The 22,079-nt window shown below is 46.6% G+C and overlaps 1 protein-coding gene across 1 annotated transcript in view; it reads right to left on the reverse strand.

The window, feature by feature from the left end:
• The window catches only part of LOC115459182 (cyclin-G-associated kinase-like), a gene marked incomplete at its 5' end in the record, with an annotated part of 94,680 nt that overhangs the window by 17,072 nt on the left and 55,529 nt on the right, over positions 1-22,079 (reverse strand). Inside the window, one exon of the mRNA XM_030189044.1 lies at positions 16,807-17,000. Within this exon, the coding sequence (XP_030044904.1) occupies positions 16,807-17,000 (194 nt within the window). The remainder of the gene's footprint in view (positions 1-16,806; positions 17,001-22,079) is intronic.

Genomic DNA, 22,079 nt, shown 5'->3' on the forward strand with positions numbered 1-22,079 from the left:
GTGAGTCTATTTGCCCTCTTGTGGTGTAGGTTGTGTGTGCTGGTGTGTGGTTTAGTCCCTTCTTCTGCCAGTCTAGGGATAGGTTCAGTTTGTAGTGGTCGGTCCAAGGTGTTTCTGTCCATTTGATGTCTGTTATTAATAGGTTATGATCTGTGGACAGTTTGTGTGATAGGAGGTCTAGTGTGTGTCCCTTGATGTGGGTAGCTTGCATGTGAGGCCATTTGAGATCCCAGGATTTGCATTCACGTGCATTGGTGGAGTTAGGGTCTTCTAGGTGAAGGTTTATGTTGTCTAGTATTAATGTATTGGAGCTGTTTACACAAGTGTTTGAGATGAAGTCCGTGAAAGTAGGCTGGCTTTCGTTCTAGTTACCAGGCGGTCTGTAAAATAGGATGCAGTTCAGATGATCGATCAGGGATTTGTTATGGATTCTGAATGATGCAATTTCTAGTTGGGGTGTTATGGATTCGGCAATGGTTTTGGTGGTGAATTGGGTTCGGTAGATTATTGCTATGCCTCCTCCTCTTTTTTCTGTTCTGGTCCATTGAGTGATTTTGTAGCCTGGAGGGCATAGTTCAAGGATTATGGGGTCCTTTTGATCGTGGATCCATGTTTCATTGGTGAAGATAAGATCGAGGTTTTCTGAGCTGATCCAGTCTGATATTGTTGTTGTTAACTACGGGCCTAGCATTAACGTAGCCCACTTGGATATTTTGGTATGGGGCTGCTAGGTTTGATGATGTGTGGATTTTTATTAGTTGTTCATTGGGTGGTGTGATTTTGTTGTGATCTTTCCTTCCATTTTGTTGGTATTGTCCGTATTTAGATAGACTTCCTTTAATTTGATGGGTGTCAGTTTGGTGAAGTGTGGAGTGTTTGATCAGCCTTTGGTGATTTTGTAGGATGGGTATGATATTATTTTCTGTAAGTGGGATGGATAGTTTTAGGTGGATCAGTGAAAGGGAGTAGATTGTTAGGAGTATTTTGATTGTATTCATTTTGGTGTCAGTTTGGGATGGTAGGTTACTCACAGTTAGATGCTCAGGCGTGATGTCCTGGGTGCAGAGCTCTGTTGCTCTGGACGCTGTTCAGTGGTTGAAGGCAGAGAGGTTCCGTTAACAAGGGCGCTGTGCAGTTGGTTGGGGTAGAGTTGTAGGCTGGTTGTCTAGCAGGTGGTGGTCTTGGCAGCTGTTGAATTGTACGCTGGGTTTTTTGAAGCGTATGTGTTACTTCAGTGGCAAAAGGAGACGACGAGGCGTTTAGCAAGAGTTGCGTCGTTTAGCAGCTCGGATCACCGCTACTCCTGGGTTCGATCCTCATCTCTGGGTCGTGTACTGGGAAGACGGTGTAAAAGCCAGATCTGCAGGATCCTCGGGATCTTCTGGGTCAGGTACGACCTTGTGACTGGAACGCGTCTGAGTTGACGGCCGCTGCTGCTACAGTACACTGCAGCGATTACCAGTCATAACCCAGCGCTGTGATTCTCTATTCCCTCTTTCCGTGGTGAGTCTGTGAGCTTCTGCATCCACGTTGTTGTTCTTTACTCTCGGTCCATCTGTAACAAGTACTGTCTAATATTGTTTTTGTTGGATAGGCAGTGCTTGGATCCTGAACTGTGCCTTGAATGAGAGGGATTTCCAGGTCCTTCAGCTGCTTGCAGCATGCCCTGGTTTTAGGGTCGTTGCACTGGCCACACGCTGTCCTGGCCCCGAGAGCCACCGTTGGGCTGCGCCCCGCGACTGCCACCGGCTCCCTTACTTCGCCCGCACTGCCTTTCTCTCTCTGTCTCTCCTACATCCGCATCGGGCGGCCGTCCACTCGGCGTTCCCATGGATGTCTGGTATGTGTAGGGGCGACACCGTCAGGTGAGGCCAGGCTGGTAAAGGGGCAACTCCAGGCAGACCCGTCGTGCAGTCTCCGCTCCGGGGGTGGCAGCAGGCTATTCATCGGCCTTTTTTTCTGCCCGGACCTGATCGGCTCTCTCGGGCGTCCTGCTTCCCGAGGCCGGCGTTAGGCGGACCTGCGGGACTCCGCTCCGAGCGGCAACGGTCGCTCGCCAATCGCTTTCTTGTTCGGCTTGACCTAGCTCATCTTGGGTGTCCTACGTCTGCCGGGGTGTCTGGTCTCTCATCTGGCGGGCGGGGGTTGAGTTGGTGCACGGCCAGCACTGGTGGATCCACGTGGATTCCGAGACTCATGGCCAGAAGCCATCTGCTGCTTCACCAGGACTCGCCTTTTGTACCGCCGGTCTCACCCTCAATCTTGCAGCCTCGCCAGGTGACTCAACGGGGCCTCATTGATCTTTGGAGAAACACCCATAATACCAAGAAATACTTTACTTATTTTTCCCCAACACATATCAAACTTACTCCTGCATAAATTTGTGGATGAGTGATGTGGATATTTTGCATTCTACTCAGTTTGTTTCTATACAGACACGCATATGATCTGACCATGCATCAGCTCTCCTATTTTTTGTCTACAGCGGAGGAGCACATAGTCCAACAGTATTGGCATATGATTATATTTTATTGGATCCCCAAAATGCGTCATATTTGGAAAAAGCTCTCCGAGATTAGAGATAAATGATACTAAGGATATAGATCTCTTATTCTCTGGGAAGGTCTTAAAAGCTGTTATGCGGGGGCAAATTATAGCTTTGCAAGCCGATCTTAAGAAATGATCCTTCATCAACAGATTATTAAGTTGGAAATGACACATAAAAGGGATAAATTTGATAAATCTTATATTGAGCAACTGCATACCTTGTCTCACATTCAATGAGTTACAATTGGCCGAGATACCAGATAAGCTACAGAGGATCAAGCAAGAACACTTTGAGTTCAATAATCATGCTAGTAGATTACTGGCAAATAAACTTAACAGACACCAAGAAACCATATTTTCTCAATCGCTGATGAGGGGAGGGGGTTTCATACTCCACTGCTGAAGAGATACAAACCAGATTCTTATGATACTCTTTATAGGCTGGAACAGACACCCCAGCAGGAGGATATTTCTAATTATTTGAGGGTATAGACCTCCCTATCTTGACATCAGTGGAGACAGATCAGACCTGTCGCTTCTTCCTCTTTAACATCAGCAAAATTCGCCCTTTCCTCTCTGAACACACCACCCGAACTCTCGTCCATGCTCTCATTACCTCTCGCCTGGACTACTGCAACTTACTCCTCACCGGCCTCCCACTTAGCCATCTATCCCCCCCTTCAATCTGTTCAGAACTCTGCTGCACGTCTCATATTCCGTCAGAACCGATATACTCATATCACCCCTCTCTTCAGGTCACTTCACTGGCTTCCGATCAGATACCGCATTCAATTCAAGCTTCTCCTTCTTACCTACAAATGCACTCAGTCTGCTGCCCCTCACTATCTTTCTACCCTCATCTCCCCTTACGTTCCCGCCCGTAACCTCCATTCACAGGATAAATCCCTCCTCTCAGTACCCTTCTCCACCACCGCCAACTCCAGGCTCCGCTCATTCTGCCTCGCCTCACCCTATGCTTGGAACAACCTTCCTGAGCCCTTACGCCAAGCCCCCTCCCTGCCCATCTTCAAGTCTTTGCTTAAAGCCCACCTCTTCAATGCTGCGTTCGGCACCTAACCCTTACCGTTCAGTGAATCCAGACTGCCCCAATTTGACTGCCCCTATCGGACCGACCGTTCACTTGTCTATTAGATTGTAAGCTCTTTGAGCAGGGACTGTCTCTCTTTGTTAAATTGTACAGCGCTGCGTAACCCTAGTAGCGCTCTAGAAATGTTAAGTAGTAGTAGTAAGTAGTAGTATCCAGATCGATAGAGCTGGAGGAAATCCAATGGGCTATTAAGAACTTTCCCCATATTAAAGCCCCATGTCTGAAAAGATTTTCTAACAAGTTTTATAGAACCTTTGCTGCTGCAGGTTTTCACTGCTTTTGATGAGACTTTAGAGCTGCCATATTTGTGGCGACAGTGCTACTGAAACCAGGGAAGGACCCTACATGCTGTTGGGCTTATAGATCGATATCGTTACTAGACACTGATTTGAAATGTCAGACTTGCCTAAAGAGTTAATGGTGGGGCTATTTTGGCAATAATGAAATAAATTGTGCACGGAAATAACTTGTACATCTGAATGTACCTTCTCTGTGTGAACACTGAAGGAAGGATATTAAGTAAAATGTCCACAGTAGCATTTACATTTTTGTTATTCTTGTTTTATTTCAATAACTTTTCATGTTGAGTGTGTATAATATTTTGGGTAGCACAGACAAACACCTACTTTATTTAGATTTAGCTCACGATTTCCCATAGTAACTCAATGCAAATTACATTCAGGTGCAGTAAAATATTGCCTGATATTTGTAATGTATTTTAAGTTGTATATTTAAACCCTGTTAAAGAATTTAGTGTAAGATTAAGTACTTCAGCTCATAGTGACTTAAAAGGAGCTTTCATCAGCTGGGTTAACACCACACTGAGCTGCCATGATATCACAGGAGGCTTGATGGAAGGCTTCAACAGAAGTCAGCTGGGCATTAACTGAACAACCAAAGGCTGTACAGAGATGAGTTTTCATTCTACATGTTGATAAGTGTCAACTACACTATGGTGTACTCTAACAGACTTCAAAGAACTTAGACTTACAAAGTTACATAGTAACCTATGGAACTTTGTAAGTCTAAGTGTTTTGAAAATGAGCCCTTAGTTTCTAAACCTAACTCAAGCCAATGCAGAAGGTATTTATGCAGTTTTTTGTGTGGGGTAGGAAGATGGGTCTAGGGATCTTCCATCATGGCAGGTGGTAAACCTCCTCCATTTAAAATGATAAGACCTTCTAGTGAAAGCCAGAAATACCTGCAAGACACTGTCAGGTAAGTTCAAAGAAAATATAATTACTCTCTTAAAATCCAAGCTGTGACAGTGAGGGACTCAACATTGGGTGCAGAGTTCCTTGAGCTTGCATGAACAGCAATGGGGAACTTCCCAGTTTTATGGGACTTCTTATGGAAAGTCAGCAACAGAGTCAACCACATTTGCCTCAGCCAATGTGGGGTGATGAGAATCATGGGTTCCCTGTCTTTCCTGAGATTTAAGAGTGCTCTCTTTGACGGGTATTGGAAGATACGTTGTAGAGATGATCCTCTCCCCAATAAGGGGGGGGGGGGGCCATCCAAGGCTGGTCTGCCATGTGTCCCTGTCCTGGAACAACTATGGTATCTTCTTGCTCTGAGGAGTGGAGAAAGATCTATTGATGGAGTACCCCACTCAAAATATCATGAGCCCTCGGATCAAAGTTGAAGACAAATTCTTCCTTTTCTTCAGGGAGGACCTGGATGATGAATGGCCATAATGGTCTTTATCAAAGTTCAATGTCAAGAGAATGGTGCACTCTTGATCCAATGTATCCCCTTGTCCCATGTAATCAATGCAGTTCTGAGAACCAGAGACTGATTCTTCTGATGTCAAAGGACTGGATTTCTTAGCACCAAAAAGCGAATGCTACATACCTGTAGAAGGTATTCTCCGAGGACAGCAGGCTGATTGTTCTCACTGATGGGTGACGTCCACGGCAGCCCCTCCAATCGGAAACTTCTCTAGCAAAGTCCTTTGCTAGTCCTCGCGCGCCCGCGCGAACAGCGCATGCGCGGCCGTCTTCCCGCCCGAAACCGGCACGAGCCGGCCAGTCCAGTATGTAGCAAGACAATACACTTCAAGGGAAGACACAACTCCAACGGGGAGGCGGGCGGGTTTGTGAGAACAATCAGCCTGCTGTCCTCGGAGAATACCTTCTACAGGTATGTAGCATTCGCTTTCTCCGAGGACAAGCAGGCTGCTTGTTCTCACTGATGGGGTATCCCTAGCCCCCAGGCTCACTCAAAACAATAACCATGGTCAATTGGGCATCGCAACGGCGAGGACATAACTGAGATTGACCTAAAAAATTTACCAACTAACTGAGAGTGCAGCCTGGAACAGAACAAACAGGGCCCTCGGGGGGTGGAGTTGGATCCTAAAGCCCAAACAGGTTCTGAAGAACTGACTGCCCGAACCGACTGTCGCGTCGGGTATCCTGCTGCAGGCAGTAATGAGATGTGAATGTGTGGACAGATGACCACATCGCAGCTTTGCAAATTTCTTCGATGGAGGCTGACTTCAAGTGGGCTACCGACGCAGCCATGGCTCTAACATTATGAGCCGTGACATGACCCTCAAGAGCCAGCCCCGCCTGGGCGTAAGTGAAGGAAATGCAATCTGCTAGCCAATTGGATATGGTGCGTTTCCCTACAGACACTCCCCTCCTATTGGGATCAAAAGAAACAAACAATTGGGCGGACTGTCTGTGGGGCTGTGTCCGCTCCAGATAGAAGGCCAATGCTCTCTTGCAGTCCAATGTGTGCAGCTGACGTTCAGCAGGGCAGGAATGAGGACGGGAAAGAATGTTGGCAAGACAATTGACTGGTTCAGATGGAACTCCGACACGACCTTTGGCAAGAACTTAGGGTGAGTGCGGAGGACTACTCTGTTATGATGAAATTTGGTGTAAGGGGCCTGGGCTACCAGGGCCTGAAGCTCACTGACTCTACGAGCTGAAGTGACTGCCACCAAGAAAATGACCTTCCAGGTCAAGTACTTCAGATGGCAGGAATTCAGTGGCTCAAAAGGAGGTTTCATCAGCTGGGTGAGAACGACATTGAGATCCCATGACACTGTAGGAGGCTTGACAGGGGGCTTTGACAAAAGCAAACCTCTCATGAAGCAAACAACTAAAGGCTGTCTTGAGATCGGCTTACCTTCCACACGGTAATGGTATGCACTGATTGCACTAAGGTGAACCCTTACAGAGTTGGTCTTGAGACCAGACTCAGACAAGTGCAGAAGGTATTCAAGCAGGGTCTGTGTAGGACAAGAGCGAGGAGCTAGGGCCTTGCTGTCACACCAGACGGCAAACCTCCTCCACAGAAAGAAGTAACTCCTCTTAGTGGAATCTTTCCTGGAAGCAAGCAAGACGCGGGAGACACCCTCTGACAGATCCAAAGAGGCAAAGTCTACGCTCTCAACATCCAGGCCGTGAGAGCCAGGGACCGGAGGCTGGGATGCAGAAGAGCCCCTTCGTCCTGCGTGATGAGGGTCGGAAAACACTACAATCTCCACGGTTCTTCGGAGGATAACTCCAGAAGAAGAGGGAACCAGATCTGACGCGGCCAAAAAGGAGCAATCAGAATCATGGTGCCTCGGTCTTGCTTGAGTTTCAACAAAGTCTTCCCCACCAGAGGAATGGGAGGATAAGCATACAGCAGGCCCTCCCCCCAATCCAGGAGGAAGGCATCCGATGCCAGTCTGCCGGGGGCCTGAAGCCTGGAACAGAACTGAGGGACTTTGTGGTTCACTCGAGATGCGAAGAGATCCACCAAGGGGGTGCCCCACGCTTGGAAGATCTGGCGCACCACTCTGGAGTTGAGCGACCACTCGTGAGGTTGCATAATCCGGCTCAGTCTGTCGGCCAGACTGTTGTTTACGCCTGCCAGATATGTGGCTTGGAGCACCATGCCGAGACGGCGAGCCCAGAGCCACATGCTGACGGCTTCCTGACACAGGGGGCGAGATCCGGTGCCCCCCTGCTTGTTGACATAGTACATGGCAACCTGGTTGTCTATCTGAATTTGGATAATTTGATGGGACAGCCGATCTCTGAAAGCCTTCAGAGCGTTCCAGATCGCTCGCAACTCCAGGAGATTGATCTGTAGACCGCGTTCCTGGAGGGACCAGCTTCCTTGGGTGTGAAGCCCATCGACATGAGCTCCCCATCCCAGGAGAGACGCATCCGTTGTCAGCACTTTTTGTGGCTGAGGAATTTGGAAAGGACGTCCCAGAGTCAAATTGGACCAGATTGTCCACCAATAGAGGGATTCGAGAAAACTCGTGGACAGGTGGATCACGTCTTCTAGACCCCCAGCAGCCTGATACCACTGGGAGGCTAGGGTCCATTGAGCAGATCTCATGTGAAGACGGGCCATGGGAGTCACATGAACTGTGGAGGCCATGTGGCCCAGCAATCTCAACATCTGCCGAGCTGTGATCTGCTGGGACGCTCTCACCCGCGAGACGAGGGACAACAAGTTGTTGGCCCTCGTCTCTGGGAGATAGGCGCGAGCCGTCCGAGAATCCAGCAGAGCTCCTATGAATTCGAGTTTCTGCACTGGGAGAAGATGGGACTTTGGATAATTTATCACAAACCCCAGTAGCTCCAGGAGGCGAATAGTCATCTGCATGGACTGCAGGGCTCCTGCCTCGGATGTGTTCTTCACCAGCCAATCGTCGAGATATGGGAACACGTGCACCCCCAGCCTGCGAAGTGCCGCTGCTACCACAGCTAGGCACTTTGTGAACACCCTGGGCGCAGAGGCGAGCCCAAAGGGTAGCACACAGTACTGGAAGTGGCGTGTGCCCAACTGAAATCGCAGATACTGTCTGTGAGCTGGCAGTATCGGGATGTGTGTGTAGGCATCCTTCAAGTCCAGAGAGCATAGCCAATCGTTTTGCTGAATCATGGGGAGAAGGGTGCCCAGGGAAAGCATCCTGAACTTTTCTTTTACGAGATATTTGTTCAGGGCCCTTAGGTCTAGGATGGGACGCATCCCCCCTGTTTTCTTTTCCACAAGGAAGTACCTGGAATAGAATCCCAGCCCTTCTTGCCCGGATGGCACGGGCTCAACCGCATTGGCGCTGAGAAGGGCGGAGAGTTCCTCTGCAAGTACCTGCCTGTGCTGGAAGCTGTAAGACTGAGCTCCCAGTGGACAATTTGGAGGTTTTGAGGCCAAATTGAGGGTGTATCCTTGCCGGACTATTTGAAGAACCCACTGGTCGGAGGTTATGAGAGGCCACCTTTGGTGAAAAGCTTTCAACCTCCCCCCGACTGGCAGGTCGCCCGGCACTGACACTTGGATGTCGGCTATGCTCTGCTGGAGCCAGTCAAAAGCTCGCCCCTTGCTTTTGCTGGGGAGCCGCGGGGCCTTGCTGAGGCGCACGCTGCTGACGAGAGCGAGTGCGCTGGGGCTTAGCCTGGGCCGCAGGCTGTCGAGAAGGAGGATTGTACCTACGCTTACCAGAAGCATAGGGAACAGTCTTCCTTCCCCCAAAAAATCTTCTACATGTAGAGGTAGATGCTGAAGGCTGCCGGCGGGAGAACTTGTCGAATGCGGTGTCCCGCTGGTGGAGATGCTCTACCACCTGTTCGACCTTCTCTCCAAAAATGTTATCCGCACGGCAAGGCGAGTCCGCAATCCGCTGCTGGAGTCTATTCTCCAGGTCGGCGGCACGCAGCCATGAGAGCCTGCGCATCACCACACCTTGAGCAGCGGCCCTGGACGCAACATCAAAGGTGTCATACACCCCTCTGGCCAGGAATTTTCTGCACGCCTTCAGCTGCCTGACCACCTCCTGAAAAGGCTTGGCCTGCTCAGGGGGAAGAGCATCAACCAAGCCCGCCAACTGCCTCACATTGTTCCGCATATGTATGCTTGTGTAGAGCTGGTACGACTGAATTTTGGCCACGAGCATAGAAGAATGGTAGGCCTTCCTCCCAAAGGAGTCTAAGGTTCTAGGGGTCTTTGCCCGGGGGCGCCGAAGCATGCTCCCTAGAACTCTTAGCCTTCTTTAGGGCCAAATCCACAACTCCAGAGTCATGAGGCAACTGGGTGCGCATCAGCTCTGGGTCCCCATGGATCCAGTACTGGGACTCGATCTTCTTGGGAATGTGGGGATTACTTAGTGGCTTGGTCCAGTTCGCAAGCAATGTCTTTTTTAGGACATGGTGCAAGGGAACAGTGGACGCTTCCTTAGGTGGAGAAGGATAGTCCAGGAGCTCAAACATTTCAGCCCTGGGCTCGTCCTCCACAACCACCGGGAAGGGGATGGCCGTAGACATCTCCCGGACAAAGGAAGCGAAAGACAGACTCTCAGGAGGAGAAAGCTGCCTTTCAGGAGAGGGAGTAGGATCAGAAGGAAGACCCTCAGACTCCTCGTCAGAGAAATATCTGGGGTCTTCCTCTTCCTCCCACGAGGCCTCACCCTCGGTGTCAGACACAAGTTCACGAACCTGTGTCTGCAACCTCGCCCGACTCGACTCCGTGGAGCCACGTCCACGATGGGGGCGTCGAGAGGTAGACTCCCTCGCCCGCATCGGCGAAGCTCCCTCCGCCGACGTAGTCGGGGAGCCCTCCTGGGAGGTGGCCGCAGTCGGCACCGCACGTGGTACCGACGTCGGGGACCTCACCCCGGGCGATGGGCCAGCCGGCGCCACGCTCGACGGTACCGGAGGCGCAAGCACCGCCGGTACCGGAGGGGAAGGGCGCAACAGCTCTCCCAGAATCTCTGGGAGAACGGCCCGGAGGCTCTCGTTCAGAGCGGCTGCAGAGAAAGGCAAAGAGGTCGATGCAGGCGTCGACGTCAGAACCTGTTCCGGGCGAGGAGGCTGTTCCGGGCTGTCCAGAGTGGAGCGCATCGACACCTCCTGAACAGAGGGTGAGCGGTCCTCTCGGTGCCGATGCCTGCTGGGTGCCGACTTCCTCGGCGACCCAGAGCTCTCGGTGCCGACGCGGGGAGGAGACCGGTGTCGATGCTTCTTCGACTTCTTCCGAAGCATGTCACCGGAGCTCCCCGGCACCGACGAGGAGGACGTAGAATCCAGCCGTCGCTTCCTCGGGGCCGAGGCCGAAGGAGGTCGGTCTCGGGGGGGCTGTACCGCAGGAGCCCTCAGGGTAGGAGGAGACCCACCCGAAGGCTCACCGCCACCAGCAGGGGAATGGACAGCCCTCACCTGCACTCCTGACGATGCACCACCGTCCGACGACATCAGCAGACGAGGTCCCGGTACCACCGACGTCGATGCACTCGCCCGATACCTTGGCGCCGATGCAGAGGCCCGATGCCTCGATGCACTCGATACAGTGGCGGCCGAGGAAGATGGTCTGGACGCTGACGACGTTGATGCACTCGAAGATCCCGGTGCCGATGCCGACGAAGAGCCCGAGAACAACACGTTCCACTGGGCTAATCTCGTTACCTGAGTCCGCCTTTGAAGCAGGGAACACAGACTACAGTTCTGAGGGCGGTGCTCGGCCCCCAGACACTGAAGACACGACGAGTGTCTATCAGTGAGCGAGATTACCCGGGCGCACTGGGTGCACTTCTTGAAGCCGCTGGAAGGCTTCGATGTCATGGGCGGAAAAATCACGCCGGCGAAATCAAAATCCGAAATGACGGAAAAAGAGCACCAAAAAATTTAGAAGGGAGAAAATCTCGACCGAGGCCGAAAAGAGGCCTACCCCGACAACGAAAGAAAACTTATCGGGGCAAAAAGCTGGAAGTACGGGAAGGGGTGGTCTGAAACCCGGGGGGGGGGGGTTTCCGAAGCGCTTCCCAACACTTTAAAGACTTTTTCCGAAGAAAAAAACACGTCAAAAATAAATTTGGACGCGCGAGGTCGACTTTCCGGGGCTCGACACGGCGAAACACGACCGTACCGAGTGCGGACAAAAGAAGACTGGCCGGCTCGTGCCGGTTTCGGGCGGGAAGACGGCCGCGCGGGCGCGCGAGGACTAGCAAAGGACTTTGCTAGAGAAGTTTCCGATTGGAGGGGCTGCCGTGGACGTCACCCATCAGTGAGAACAAGCAGCCTGCTTGTCCTCGGAGAAATATATTTAGCTGCTTTTCTCAACCATTAAAATTTCTCTTGCACATCTGTGAACATAATTTATGAGATCTTAAAGCCACAGAAGATTTTTTTTCTGGGATATCTCATCCGGAAAAACAGCCAATGCCAAATTCAACAACTCAACACTGAAAACAGTACCCCAATTGGGAGCCCAAGCTCTACACTCGGCATTGCAAAAAATAAAGGAAACTTGAAAACAACTAAAAGCCTAACTAAAGGACATAAATACCATAAAACAGCAATAGCAGAAAAGAAAACTTACAAAAAAACAGAGTTTGGATCAAGAGCAACAAACTTTTTTGTAACAGTAACAAACCTTTTTTTTTGTTAGGAAAGTAAACGAAAGAGAGGAAAAGGTCACTTGGTTCATAAAACAAATAGCTGAAAAGATAAGGAAAAAGAGGCTAGCTTTCTTAAACTACACAAGAACACAAAAATAAGCCACAATATCTGGAGGAGCTAAGAGAAGCTGGCACAGCAATCAGAAAAGTAAAGATGCAAATGCAGAAAAAAAATAGAGGGGGGGGGGGGGGGGGGGAGAATACATTTTTGAGATTATGTTAGTGATAGAAGTGGAAAAATGGCACTGTCAGACTCAAGGGTGAATGGGAGAAATATGAAGAAGCTAATAAGAATAATGTGGAATTGCTAAATAGATAGTTTTATGTTCAAAGATGGAGGGCCAAGAGCAGAACTGCAGAAGACAAATAGGAATGTAAATGAAGTAGACCTGGAATGATTTTTAGAAGACTGTATTCATCAGCAGCTAGCTAAAGTAAGGGTAGACAAAGCAGTGGGGGCAGATGGGATACATATGAGGGTATGACTTTTTCAATGCTTCTTTAGTATCAGGAGTGATCCCAAAAAGACTGGAGAAAGATGGATGTGGTCCCTCTCCACAAAGGTGGAAGTTGAGAACTAGAGGCTGGTAAGTCTGACCTCTATGGTAAGTAAATTAATGGACATGCTGCTAAAACACAGGACAGTGTGGTTCTGGAGGCCAATGGATTGCAGTACCTGAAACTGCATGGTTTTATTAGATGTATATTTTGTCAGACAAACCTAATTAATTTAATGCCATCATTTATATTCCACCATTACCAACAAGTTCAGAGCAGATCAAAAAGTAAAATTAAAAATATATATTATTCTTATGTCTTTTGTCTTCGAGCAAGATTTAAATATGGTTATGAAGCTGTACTTTAAATATTCCACAGTATTATTTTGCGGACAAAGAATCTGGATATACCCGGAGGTGACTAAATCAACACAAGAGAGAAGAAAACAGTTTTTGGTGCTTAGAGAGGAAGCGAGACTTTTAGGTGCAACATTTACATTGGTTTATCCTTGTAAATGTTTGATCCGCAATTTGGGGACTAAATATGTATTTTTTGAACCCAATCAGTTACGGGTTTTTCTGGACATGAAAAGTCTATCTAACCGTCCGTTGGTAACAGCTATAAAGTTATAGGAAGGAGAGCAGATTCAGGCTAATTTGGACTTTTTCTTCTTCTTTTTTTTTGTCTCCTCACTTTTGTTTAACCCACTCCCCACGTTTATTTTTAGTGGTCTAAGGAAGATTAATTATACCACTAGCTGTTAATTTTCTTTTATGTTTAATCTCTCTGTATTTCCTGACAAACTGTATTGGTTTGAAAATTTAAATGCAATAAAAAAAATATCTATGATTCTAACCCCTACCTGTATTATTCCCTCAGAAAAAGTTTAAGAAATAAATATTTTATGGAGAATCTGAAATTGCAGAAAGCCAGGTTCACTTCTTCTCGCAAGAGGTAAAACAGCCTTTTGCAGCTTTCAATTAAACAGGTTATCCATAGTTTGTTTATATCTATATTGCAGGAGTTCTCAGCTTAGACCTCAAGACACACCTAGCCAGTCAAGTTTGCAGAATACCCATGAAGTACAGGACTCAAGTATGGGCCCTGGGATGACAAGCTCTTGGGACGCAGAACAAGAGTGCTGGCATGATGACAGGGGCTTGGTGGAAGCCACAGTAACAGCAAGAGAATGAATCCCCACTGGGGAGCAAATGCTACCCTTAACAGAGGCAAGAACAAGGTCATGAAATGTACAGTGGTGGAAATAAGTATTTGATCCCTTGCTGATTTTGTAAGTTTGCCCACTGACAAAGACATGAGCAGCCCATAATTGAAGGGTAGGTTATTGGTAACAGTGAGAGATAGCACATCACAAATTAAATCCGGAAAATCACATTGTGGAAAGTATATGAATTTATTTGCATTCTGCAGAGGGAAATAAGTATTTAATCCCTCTGGCAAACAAGACCTAATACTTGGTGGCAAAACCCTTGTTGGCAAGCACAGCGGTCAGACGTCTTCTGTAGTTGATGATGAGGTTTGCACACATGTCAGGAGGAATTTTGGTCCACTCCTCTTTGCAGATCATCTCTAAATCATTAAGAGTTCTGGGCTGTCGCTTGGCAACTCGCAGCTTCAGCTCCCTCCATAAGTTTTCAATGGGATTAAGGTCTGGTGACTGGCTAGGCCACTCCATGACCCTAATGTGCTTCTTCCTGAGCCACTCCTTTGTTGCCTTGGCTGTATGTTTTGGGTCATTGTCGTGCTGGAAGACCCAGCCACGACCCATTTTTAAGGCCCTGGCGGAGGGAAGGAGGTTGTCACTCAGAATTGTACGGTACATGGCCCCATCCATTCTCCCATTGATGCGGTGAAGTAGTCCTGTGCCCTTAGCAGAGAAACACCCCCAAAACATAACATTTCCACCTCCATGCTTGACAGTGGGGACGGTGTTCTTTGGGTCATAGGCAGCATTTCTCTTCCTCCAAACACGGCGAGTTGAGTTCATGCCAAAGAGCTCAATTTTTGTCTCATCTGACCACAGCACCTTCTCCCAATCACTCTCGGCATCATCCAGGTGTTCACTGGCAAACTTCAGACGGACCGTCACATGTGCCTTCCGGAGCAGGGGGACCTTGCGGGCACTGCAGGATTGCAATCCGTTATGTCGTAATGTGTTACCAATGGTTTTCGTGGTGACAGTGGTCCCAGCTGCCTTGAGATCATTGACAAGTTCCCCCCTTGTAGTTGTAGGCTGATTTCTAACCTTCCTCATGATCAAGGATACCCCACGAGGTGAGATTTTGCGTGGAGCCCCAGATCTTTGTCGATTGACAGTCATTTTGTACTTCTTCCATTTTCTTACTATGGCACCAACAGTTGTCTCCTTCTCGCCCAGCGTCTTACTGATGGTTTTGTAGCCCATTCCAGCCTTGTGCAGGTGTATGATCTTGTCCCTGACATCCTTAGACAGCTCCTTGCTCTTGGCCATTTTGTAGAGGTTAGAGTCTGACTGATTCACTGAGTCTGTGGACAAGTGTCTTTCATACAGGTGACCATTGCCGACAGCTGTCTGTCATGCAGGTAACGAGTTGATTTGGAGCATCTACCTGGTCTGTAGGGGCCAGATCTCTTACTGGTTGGTGGGGGATCAAATACTTATTTCCCTCTGCAGAATGCAAATAAATTCATATACTTTCCACAATGTGATTTTCCGGATTTAATTTATGATGTGCTATCTCTCACTGTTACCAATAACCTACCCTTCAATTATGGGCTGCTCATGTCTTTGTCAGTGGGCAAACTTACAAAATCAGCAAGGGATCAAATACTTATTTCCACCACTGTATGCTTGAATACAGGACCGAAAAGGATAATAGCCTGGGCCTATAGTGGGGGCAACTTAAGTTGGTTGAGAGCATATAACACACAACCTTATCATTCCAGTGACATGGAAACATAGAAACATGATGGCAGATAAGGGCCGAATGGCCCACCAAGTCTGCCCATCCTGAGTAACTGCTAACTCCTCCTTTTCCTAAGGAATCCCACGTGCCTGTCCCACACTTTCTTAAATTCCGACACAGTCCTCGTCTCTATGACCTCCACTGGGAGGCCATTCCATGCACCCACCATCCTTTCTGTGACAGAGTGTTTTCTTAGATTCCTCCTAAGTCTATTTCCACTTAACTTCATCCTATGCCCTCTCATTCTAGAGGTTTCCTTCATTTGAAAATGGCTCACCTCCTGTATGTTAACACTACTGAGGTATTTAAACATCTCTATCATATCTCCTCTCTCCCACCTCTCTTCCAGCGTATACATGTTGAGGTTCATAAGCCTGTCCCTATATGACTTATGACAGAGACCACTAACAAATTTTGTAGCCGCCCTCTGGACCGACTCCATCCTGTTAATATCTTTCTGATATATTTTATATCTTTCAAATGGTATAGTCTGTGACTTACTGAAGAGCATATCATCGAATAGATCTATGTAGAACCATAGACTCTAGAGTCTTCTATCTGGACAGCATTACCAGTCTAACTGCTCATCAACAGAGAGTATAGCCTGTGATGTTACTGAAAAGGGGAATGCAGTTCTCATGGTTGATATGAGCTTGGAGTGGTAGGGTTCATCTTGTAGGCAAACACTCTCCTATTGCTTTGTGAACTATCTGTTATACAGAGGAAATATCTGGCGGGGCAAGACAATAGTCTATTGGGAAAGTCAAAGGGAACAGAAAAGCACCTGAAGGAGTAAAACAAACAATGGCAACAGACGTGTTTTGTCTAGTTGCTTGGCAAGTTTTCAAAGCTGTTAATTTGGGAAGTTATTTTGATTGGTGCTGCTGGAGGTTACCTGTCTGTGTGACATCACTGAAGCTGCTTGTTATTAGAGAACAGCAGAAGTAAATATCTGCGGGTATCATTCCCTTGGGCAGTTTTCAAAGATAAGGTAGGCTCATACATTCTCCTTAATAAATGGTGCAAAAGCTGTGTGTGAAATTGCCAAACTTTGCACCTATCTGCAGACTTTTGAAAAATTTTCTTACTAATACAGAAAGAGATATGTTTCTATCTACAAGGGGGAAAACAATGAATGCAAAATAATTCTAGCCTCTTTTTTTGTCTATAAAACACTGACTTTCTATTTCTTTTGTATTAAGCAATAGGATCAACTATGAGCCAATACTGCCACAAAGTAAGCATCTGAAAACACCAGATGTGAAATGTTCCATTATTTCTTTTACCAAATTTAGATAAAATTTCTTGCTGTTCCTCCCGGTTGGAGAAAAGGATCTTGGGGTTCAATCCTTTCAAATTCACATTTTCCCACGGTGGACTTTCATGACTGAGTTTGTCTCGTGGTTCCACTTCCACCTCCAGATTCACTTGAAATAAGTCAGGATACTTTTCTCCAATATCACAGGCATCCAAATCATATCTAAAAACAGTTTATTAGAATTAAAAAGTATAATTCAAAACAGCAGGTTATCATATTTCTAATTTCTTATAAAAAGAACTAGTTACTTTTAGCTGCCAAAGGCAGAGAAAAAAGAAGCAATTTTTCAATTAAAATAAATAGATTAATGACTAAAACTAAGCCCACCCACTGGTACTCAGCAGAACCCTGAAACTCCCTTTCTGGCACAAGTACTCCTTTCATCCCTTATTCCCAAGTGTGCAGCTGCTAGAATGATCTTCCAATCAAAATTTATCCTTGCATCGTACTCACTACAGTTCTAGCTTTCAGGCCCTTTCATAGAACCATTTACCTACATTGACTTACAAAAGTCTGAAAACCTTAGAATATTTTTCATATTCTGTTGTCTAAGACATACAATTCAAAATGCGTTACAGCAGGAGTTTGTTTCACTGACCTACATAATACACTCTACACTTTTAGAGCAATTTTATAATAAGATATCCATGTGAAGTCCAAAAAGTGCTTAATTTATAAAAGGCACCAGATTAATGAATCCTTAATGAGAACTATATTGTTTGCCTCTGTGGTGTAACAACTGAACTTTACTGTATACAGCACCAACCTCTTCATAGGTAAACCAGTGTGAATTTACTAAACTCTTTTTAACAACGTTATGCATAAGGGGGATAGTCCTTGGTAAAGCTTTTAAAAGTGAAACATGCATTTCTGATAACCAGCATCTTTTTCAGATGATCTTAAAAGATAAGTAAAATAAAATAAATAATTATAAAAGTTATTTTTGAAAATTTGTATGTTGTTGAAGAGTTTAGTAAATTCACACTGGTTTGCTGATGAAAAGATTGGTGTTGTAAATCTCACTGTATACAGCAAAGTTCAGTTGAATTACACTACTGAGGAAAACAGTATAGTTCTCATTAAGAATTTATTCATCTGGTGGAGTTTGATAATATGTCCAGTTGACTATTTGCTAGACCACTTTATTGGAGCCTAAATTCTGGTAATTTATAAAGGCAATTGTATAAAGGCCTGACTTAAACAGGCCTTTAGATCCAGCTCCAATAGTGCACAAATGCAAAATGTACAAATTTACAACTACTTTGAAGATTTAAATTTATGCACATACTTTAGGCATGTACATATTTTATTTAAAAAATACATATATGTGTCACAATGCTGCTTCCATTCTATCAAACTACATCCCCAGGAATGCCACACCAATGTTTATACAACTTTCTGTGACTACAACTCCAACACAAACCCTATAGGCCTAATTTTCCAACCATGCTGCTGCTCCTGGCCCTTCCTACAGCATTACAGCCAATGCTGTTGTCATCTCCTGCTGCTGACACCCTCCATCTTTCATAGAGCCTATGCAGACCAAATTACAGCAGTGACTCAACAGGAAGTGCAGGTTGATAAGGTTTTTTGTTCCTGGAACACCCAGGTTGTGAGCCCAAATTCATGTTTTGTGACCCTGTATGGGGTCAAGACCCCCAGTCTGGGAAACCCTGACCTATTTGCATAAATGTTGTATTAGCAAAACATGAAAAGGAAAGGGGCTCCCTCAGTGAAATAGTGGGTGGAAAGAAGGGGTGTTTGATGGAAAAACTGACAGCAGACTTTTACAGGATAAACCACTGCAGGAACTAGAAATATTCTGGAAGGGGTGAATGGTGAGAGGTTGGGCTGAGAAGGGGGAAGCAGGTTATCATGGAGAATCTTCCACTCACTTTCTACCTTGAATTGTATTAAGCGGACTTTGATAAGTCATTTTGGGGGAGATGTTCATAATTTCTTTTACCTGGGTTTGAAATGTTTTGTATAATATGACATAATCATGTAAGCAAAGTATGGCGTGCTGGTGTTATACACAAACTTAGATTAATAAAAATTGAAAGATTAAAAAAAAAAAAGAGTGGGTGCACACTTTCTGTGCCTGTATATGGTTGTGCAATTTATAAAAGCTCTTTGTCGTGTGCAAAACAGATCTTACAAATGGAAAAGGCTGTATAACATTACCTCCTTAATATGAAACTACAGAAATATATAAAAAGTAATGAAGACTATAAAAATAGTTGACAGAATAGGTCTTCTCACCCTTTGCCACAGAAATTTCAAAAGTAACTCTGTTTTCAAGAACTGCCTATCAAGGCCCATGAATTAGACCTTTCCTGTGTTCAGCCACAGTTAAGTTGAGCTGATTGTAATAGTTCTGGATGAAGAGTCAAGCTGTTTCTTTTGTATTAAGTGAATATGAAGCAGAATTCTAAATATGCTGAATACAGATCTGCCCAAAGAACTGAAGAGACAAAGCCATAATGATGTGAAGCCCCCCCCAACACACATTCCTAATTTTCCTATTATTGCATATCCAATGTAATCTAAACACTCAAAGACTACTGCATGTGTGTCACACTGAATGGTTTCTTATCTTTAAACAAAATCTCTCTATATAAAACGCACCTCCAACGTTCGAATGAAGCCTCACTTACCCAACATTCTAAAAGTGAAGGGGGTGAGATCGCTTTGTGTCTGCCCCGCCCACGCGTCAAACGTGATGACGTCGAGGGCGGAGCAATGACACTCAACCAATCGCATCGCTCCGCCCTCAACGTCATCAAGTTGGACGCGAGGGATGAGCACACGTCGAACACACACGTTGCTAAGGACTTTTGGAGGCTTCAAAACAAGTACGCACCTCCCCCTCGCCACCCCCCCCCCCCAAGGTCGCCTATTCAGTTTGAGTCTTCCACTCTCCAAACACCCGCGAGCGAGGTCGCTGCTTCCCCCATTCCCTCCCCCAAAGGTCGCCTCTTTCAAACACAACTCCCCCCCTCCGAGTTCGCAGCTTCCTCTCTCAAGCCCACCCTCCCCCGAGGTTGCCGTTTCACATATCCACCCTCCCCCCTCAAAGATCGCCGCTAATCTTAACAAAAAAAAAAAAAAAACCACAGACAGCCTTCAGCCATTGGCTGTCTGCGCTGCAGCCACTCATCTCTCACTGGCTCTGGAGCACAGGAACACGACTTCAAAACAACTTCCTGGTACCTGCGCTCCTACGGAGACAGAAAGAGGAGAGAGGAGCAGCAGCACAGCAAACAAATCAATGCATGAATGCTGCATGCACTGCCAGGGAGGCAGCACAGAAAAGAGGGAGGAGGGCTTGGGATGAAGAGGGGGGCTTGGGGGAGGGACAGCAGACTGGAATGTCGACGGTGAACACAGGGGGAAGAAAAGGAGCACAGAACGGGAAGGGGAATGCGCCACCTGCTTAAAACACTCACACATACACACACACACACACACACTCTCTTTCAAACACATACACTCACTCTGAGGAGGGGGGGAGGGTGGCCTGGAACTTGGAGGGTGACTGGGGCGGTGAGAGGAGGGGAAAGAACAGCGGCACGGTAGGGGGAGGGGAATGCACCACCTGCTTAAAACACACACACTCTTTCAAACACACACACTCTCTCCCTCAATCACTCACACACGAAGTCTACATATATCAAACGCACACTCACATTCTTACACACACACTCATTCTCACACACACAGCCTCACTCTGTTACACACACTCGCACATTCACTCAGTCTCTCTCACACACACACTCTCACGATGAAAACCATGCTAGCGCCTGTTTCATTGGTCTCAGAAACGGGCCTTTTTTACTAGTGTAACATAAGACAAAGGGAACCTGAGTAAACACAACAATTTTTAAATGACTTAATTATCTCAAAACTCATATCATCCATGTGAAAAAGTAACTGCACCCTTAGTTATTCAATCAGCCAACTGACCAAATGGGATTGAGAGTGGATTGCAGCCAGCCCTGTTGAACCTATACCTCAGTAAATACTCAACCTTATCATGAGAGTGAAGTCATCATCACAAAGTTTCTACAAAAACACAATGCCATGATCAAAGGAAATTCCAGAAGAGATGAGAAAAAAAGTTGTTGGAATATATCAGTCTGGAAAGAGTTACAAATTTCCAAAGCTCTGGGACTCCACCAAAGTACAGTGAGAGCCATTATCTCCAAATGGAGAATACGTGGAACAGTGGTAATCTTCCCAGGAGAGGCCAGCCAGAAAAAAATATTCCACGGAATCAATGACAACTCATCCAGGAAGTCACAAAACATCCCAGAGGAACACACAAAGAACTGCAGGCCTCTCTAGCCTCAGCTAAAGTCAGCAATTATAACTCCATTATAAGAACAAGAAATGGGATTCTTGGGAGAGTAGCAAGACAAACTGCTGCTATCTAAGAGCTTATCTCACATTTGAAAACACACATCTGGAGTCTTCCCAACATAGGAGCCAACTTTTCAAAATGATTGGGGGTGCTCAAACTCAGCATACATTCTCCCTTTTCCATTCCACCCACAACCCATCAATACCACATTCATATCCCTTCCAGCCCAGCCTGGCCTATACATACTACTTACGCTCGGGGAGGATGATTGTTTTAGTTTTTGTGAAAAAGGACCATGAGTTCATCTCTATTTCTCTTTCAGTTTGAGACCCGACTATAGGTTCTCTTTTACAAACTTTTTCAGACCATGGCATCACATACAGCTAAAACTCCCTGTGCTATCCCATATCCCTTCATAATAATAAGAGAATAAGCATTGACCTGCTGCAGTAGTCTTCATTAATTTTAAAGTCAGGACCACTTTAGATCTGAATGAGCTGAAGGAGAGCCTTCAAACATCCTCCTGTGAAAATGTTGACTAATGTAGGTCAATGATATCCATCCCCTCCACGTCACCTTCAAACTTTTCATTGGGGATATCCTCAAGGAGCAGAGCATTTCCAAATGCATTTTCTATGTCTACTGAGAAATGCCTTGTCCTTCAAGCATGCGGCTCTTCCCCCATTCACTTCTCAGTCTGTCATGAGTTTGGTTAGAAAGGCAGATAGTGACAGAACCCCCCCCCCCCCCCCCAGTAAAGATTATGGGGACCACCCCAACGGTCTCCAGGGGCTTTCATTGGCCCCTGGGCCTCACACTGAAAAATACTGCCCTACTGGGAAACACTGGAGGTCCCTCAAACCCAGTATTTTTTTTCC

This window comes from Microcaecilia unicolor, unplaced genomic scaffold (assembly GCF_901765095.1).
Source record: "Microcaecilia unicolor unplaced genomic scaffold, aMicUni1.1, whole genome shotgun sequence".
NCBI lineage: Eukaryota > Metazoa > Chordata > Amphibia > Gymnophiona > Siphonopidae > Microcaecilia > Microcaecilia unicolor.